Source organism: Hydra viridissima, unplaced genomic scaffold, assembly GCF_058129835.1.
Source record: "Hydra viridissima isolate aposymbiotic clone 2 unplaced genomic scaffold, HvirCarnegie_v1 scaffold_10, whole genome shotgun sequence".
Classification (NCBI taxonomy): Eukaryota; Metazoa; Cnidaria; class Hydrozoa; order Anthoathecata; family Hydridae; genus Hydra; species Hydra viridissima.
In genome coordinates, this window is record NW_028324309.1 from 15,044,102 (window position 1) to 15,050,149 (window position 6,048).

General features: G+C 38.9%; 1 protein-coding gene across 1 annotated transcript; it reads right to left on the reverse strand.

Annotated features, from left to right (window-relative positions):
- Positions 1-728: 728 nt before the first annotated feature.
- Positions 729-2,723, reverse strand: LOC149883316 (uncharacterized). Its single transcript, XM_090101057.1, has 3 exons — positions 2,409-2,723; positions 1,678-2,315; positions 729-1,620 (listed from the first exon to the last, which is right to left on the reverse strand). Exons 1-3 carry the CDS (start codon positions 2,721-2,723, stop codon positions 729-731), a joined length of 1,845 nt encoding a protein of 614 aa, XP_089957183.1.
- Positions 2,724-6,048: the final 3,325 nt, after the last annotated feature.

A 6,048-nucleotide genomic window follows, 5' to 3' on the forward strand; every position in this document is an offset into this window, starting at 1 on the left:
TGCACAGCGAGCCATATATAGTCATTGAACTACATATTCATTGTGCACAATGAATTACACAATGACGCACCTACAACACCCCTTGATCTCTAGATCACAAAGTCTGCATATCTATTCGGAAACTTCCGCATTCGCGTCGATTTTCGGTGATTCAGGTTGTCCGCAATGGGTTCTTCCGATCCTCTAGTAGGCAAATCGGCTGCGATGGGAACAGGACGGACGTCCGACATGTGTCTCGGCAATCCATTGATCTCTACCGAAACTCCTCGTCCTTCATTTGTAACTTTTCCTCTGTTCCATTCGTTCGTACATTTCGAGTCAGGTGGTTTTACAAATACTTCTTGTCCTTGAAAATAATTGTGGAGAACTTCTTCGTTGGTTTTGGCAGAAATTGTGTGTGGTTTCCACTCATAAGAAAATATAGCTTTGTAGGGGAGCGATGTTTCCTCGCCATTTTTCCTGGGAGCCCGGTTATACCAATATACCATTTTTAGCGGATCTTTGCCACTTCTGGCTGCCATTCGCTTTTTAGTGCGGTGATGACGTTCAACAATTCCGTTCCCTGATGGCCTGTAAGCGCAACGAAACAGGATGGACACTCCCCATTCTGCGCATAATTCACTAACGAGTTTTGAGCGAAAGGTCTTGCTGTTGTCAAATAGAACTTGCCATGGTGGTCCTCTTTCTCGAAATATTTCTTCTAAATGGAAACACACTGTTGTTTCTTTCTAGTTCTGTAGCTTTCTCCAAATTGCAAACTTGCTTCTTTTTCCACAGTCAATAATAGACAAATAATTCTCTGATTTATAGTGGGTTACATCAATAGCTAAACGGTGCCAACTCTTTCCAACTTCAAGATTTCCTTCTTCCCACTTTATTGGCGCAGGATCCACCGATAAACATCTTTCGCAACTTTTCACGACTGATTCAACGTCTTTTGTACTAACCTTCTCCTTCGGATATGTCTGTTTCATCAGATAAAGGGTTCGATTGACTCCAAAGTGATGAAGATTATGAAATGATTTCACATCAGGCGGTACAACATTTGCTGTCATTGCAGAATGGTTTAAATGCAGCCAGTTCTGCGGTACTCTCGTAAGAGCATCGGCTTTATTTTCTGCCGACTTTACCAGAAAAAGTTTTAATTTTATACCGCACTCCTTCACAAGGTCTTCAATTAACGACAACCGGCGACGGACAAGTGGTTCTCCGAGATCGTGTACTCGAACGGGTTTGTCACCGATAATTAAGGAGTTCAACCAGCCGGCAACAGTAACCGAATCACTCTTTATGGTAATACTTTCGAATCCCCATTTTGTTGCTAGATTTATTCCTTTTATCACGGCTTCTAACTCTGCAAGGTTAATGTGAGCCGTATCATCTTCATTCCTCAACCACGAACAGTCTTCTACTATTTCCCCAGCCACTTCCAACACTATGCCAACGGCTAAGCTGCTTGCATCACACCACACTGTTGCTTCGGAAGTGTTTTTGACGTTCCATGACCCATGAACGGGATCTTCTTTTGTAAGTCTTTCATTTAAACTGTTTACTAATTTGACAATACGTTCGTCCACAAAAGAGTCCCATCCACAACTACTCGAAACCCTTTTTAGATAGCTGCACGAAGGGCGCAACCAATTTGCTATTGGAAAATGTCCGGTCAGCTGTCCTCACCAAGAAAAGATTTGCCGACGTGTCATTTTTCCTTCAGGAACTTTAGGTATGTTGTCACGTTTCCAACGGACTTGGTTGCATTGTTTATACACTCGCAATCCAAGTACACGACCGCTGACAAGTTTTTCTGGCAACTTAGAATCCAAGCCATATTTTTCCAAGAGTTCTCGAACTCTGCAACTTGACACTATGTTATTATTGACAATGATATCATCAATAAATGAGTCCGTCCCAGCCTCGACAACTTTGTCTAAGGATAATACCTTTTTTAAAATTTTAGTCATTATTCTGGGCGCCACATTCAAACCAAAACCCAATCTTGTTAGACAGTAACGCTGCCCTTCATATTCCACGACTTGATATTTCCACAGTGCTTCGTCGACACGAATCTGCAGATACGCTTTCTTTAAATCGATTATTTCAAGATTTTCTCCCAACTTTCTCCAGTTGCGAAGTTTGGTATTGCAAACGTCGCCATCTGCAGTATGACTGGACACAAATTGATTCAGCTCCCGGTAGTCCATCACCGGACGTACTTTTAATTTGTTTCGTTGAACTACTGCCATCAACGGAATGATGCCATTACATCTCCCTTCAAATGGTTTCAGCCATCCCTGTGCTATCCATTCACTTATTTCCTTTGCATAATCACTTTTAACGTCATCAGAGATATGATAGTTTGGAATTTTGTTTGTCAAAGTTGGTGTTTCTATCAGCCACCTTCAAGACACGCTCCAGCTACCATTTTTGAATTCTGCAACGAAGTCTTTATCAATCAGCTTTTGAATAGTAGGCGAGGATACTTCATTCGTTTTTTCTTGAGAGACTGCAGTAGCACTGATAGTTAGTTTTTCCACATTGAAGTTTATGGTTTCGCCGTCTCTCCCAACTTGGACACCTCCAAGCCGTCGTATTGCGTACATACCAAGTAGCATTTGATAATCGGGGACAATGTTGGCAACCAGGCATTCCAAATCGATGGTAGTGTTATTTATAGAAAGATTAACAACAATCTGGTGTTTTACTTCAATTGACTTTCCATTCATCATCACGACCTTTTGTCTTGCGTGTTTGACATTTTTTGCGTTTACGATATCCCGACTTAAAATTGATTTGGAGCATCCAGTATCCAACAATGCTTTTATTTTTCTTCCATATACATAAACGCAGAGAGTTGGTGGTTTTATATTTCGTGGGAAGCCGCTCGCGCATAGACGGGTGGCTTTCCTTCCATGTTTTTTGAGTTCGTACACTTTTTGTAACAGTTCAGGGCCAGGTGGTTGTCCATTCCACACACAAAACACTTCTTCTTCTCAATTCCTTCGCTGCAATTCCGACTGATATGTCCCTCCTCACCGCATCGGTAGCAAGTCATGGTCTTTTTTCCGTTTCCTTGAGGAACCTTTCTTGGACAAATAGCACCAAGATTCACGCGACTAACAAAACACGATTCTTTACAACGCAAGATTACCAAACTTCTTGCTTTTTCAGCGATCTGGTGCAGCGACATTGTTGATATCGAGAGTGCTGTTTGGAGTTGTTTTCTTGCTTCGTCAGGTAATCCGAGAATAAATGCGCACCTTATCCACTCTTCGCTTACGTGAGACGATATTAGCTTGCTCAGCCTTGTTAATTCTGCGAGATATACGTCAACGGACTCGTTTTCCTTAAGACGACGATTTACGAACTCTTCGTATGCTGTTAGCGGAGAAGCAGAGAAGGCAGTAGTCAGTGCATTTTTCACTTCATTGTAGTCTTCTTTTATCTCATCACTGAGTCCTTGATAAACGGCAAACGCCCCGCCAGAAAGAAATAAGGGGAGCACCACATTCAGCTCGTCAACTTTTTGAAGTTTTGCTACCAGTTCCAACTTCTGTATCCATTCTGAAAATTCACCCGAACCATCGTACTGCGACACCAAATCCGCGAACTTTATAACAACGCTCATTGCCGAAATAGCTTGTAATATCAAGACAACTAAATTCTATGTTTGCTGTATATTTTCTCATAATGTTCATCCGCTTTTACAGTTTAAATATCATTTCTAAATTCATTGTGCACAATGAATTATGCACAACGAGCCATATATAGTCATTGAACTACATATTCATTGTGCACAATGAATTACACAATGACGCAACTACACCAAGAACATTTAGAAAAGTGGTCTTACATACCTGTACTTCTTTTTTTTTGGAGTCTGGAAGTTTGTAAATCCTGGTTTGTGATTTTTTAAAGCTATCAACAGAACCCTCCACTGTTGTTCGACGTTTTACAGATGTAATTGTTACACATTTTGCTAAAAATTGTCTCCTCTGGACATATGTTGTTAGAGACCAATAAGTTTTGCATAAAAACTTTTGATGATCAGTGGATAGATTGTCTCTACAATTATTTCTACACTCTACAGGGCATGTAAGAGAATGGTTTGGATGTTTTGTCTTGGCATAGACATTATTTAATTCCCTTTTTTCTTCTTATACTGCTTTCTTATCTGCCGGACTAAACTTCTTCTTTTTCCTTGCTGTTTCAATAAATTGATTATCTGGAATATGTTAAATATTTACATAAATGTAAATATGATGTAGTAACAAATGAATTGTTGTAGGTATATATAAATTATTTAGTTCCTTGATGTTCAGTAATTGGGGTTAAATCAGGATCAAAGTTACTGTCATCCAAATCCTTTTTAACTTCTTCAACTAAAAAATATAAATACCAGTATACAACTTTATGTGACATTTAAATATGATGTATTAGCAAATGCATTGTTGTGTATTTAAATTATTTAGTAACATAATGTTCAATAATTGGAATATAATCAGACTACTATAAAAAGCGGGTTCTGGCTCATTGACATTTTTGCGCTGGCTCATTGGCATTTTTGCGCAGGATTTTTTGCGTATTTCCATTTTTCATTTTTATTTCTTTTTTTGGTCGACCCACTGACCTGTGTTCTTTTACACCTTTCAAAAGCGAATCTTTACTTATTAGATTATTATCAATCGCAATCATCATCAAAGGCAACAATTTGTTTGAGGTTAATGTGATTCCATTTTCCATAAGCAAATTTTTCAGATAATTTTTTGTATATCTCATGTTTTATTTTTAAAAAGAAAAAAATTTATTTAGATCATTTTTGTTAAGAATCTCATGACGAACTTTCAAACCTAATAAACAACGTTCATGTTGGTTCCGTTGGAATCGAATTTGATCAATCTGTCTGAAATGATCACTGCAAAAATAACGGTGTTTTCTGGTACTGCTGTTCGAAATTTGAGGTTGACTACCAATTCTGCCGTTTCAGAAACAACTCTTTCTTTTTGCTTACTAATGTCTACAAAAAACAACGGATACAAATTTTTATATTCAAGCAGAGACAAACCAGATTGACAAACAAGTTCGTTTGTACCATAATATTTATCGTCAAAAGAGAACGCATCAGAATGAGCCATGGTAATTTTCTTTTCTCCAAAATTCAAATCGTAATTGTAATTTGGATATTTTATTCCATTGACGGTTACGAAAAAATTGCTGACATCACAATGGTTGAAAATGGCTGGATTTACAAGTTGACTGGAATTCTTGTTTGTCTGAAGTCCAAGCACGATATATCTCGGAACGCTTTTGTCTGTGATTCTTCCTAAGCTCCAAGTGAATTCTGTGAGACCAGCAGGAATGACCTGTCTTTCGACTCTGTTTGACTTATAAGCTACTGGGACGGAAATTTTACTCGCCATTAATTTCAAGAATTCGGATTTCTTCGAAACATCCAACTCAATTCTAGGCATAAAAAGTCTGAATTTTTTAAGGTCGATCATTCCTGCGGCAACAGTCTCGGCTCTGTAAATGGCGTCGTCGTATTCTTTTTTTGTGAAGGTAATGATGTGCCTGAAGCCATAAACAACTTTGTCGTAAGTTTCGCAAAAACCAAAAATGTGTTTTAATGGTATCTTGAACGAAAATGCACCAATGGATGTCGTGTCTGCAAACAAGTGGTCTCGCCTTACAACAAACCCTGAATTTCCAGTGGCGCTTGAATTGTCTTTATACCACATTTGCTTCAATCCATCTGCAAGCTGAAAACCAAAAGGGTATTTCAACAATCCAAGCATGGTTGTTCCTTGACCTGGATACGACACTCTTTCCACTTGCTCTCCCGACATGTCATAAGTCACATCATTAAACAAATACATGATGGCGTTGTTCACCAGAGCAATGTTGTCTGTTGCTGTGTATGCAGTTCCATCTGCTTTTTTGAGAACCCCTTCAACGAGGATGTAAGCCTCTGATGGTAGTGTTTGAATCGATTGACAATCAATCTCAAAAACGATCGAACTTGAAGAATTTAAATCGAGGTTTGTTGGGTGG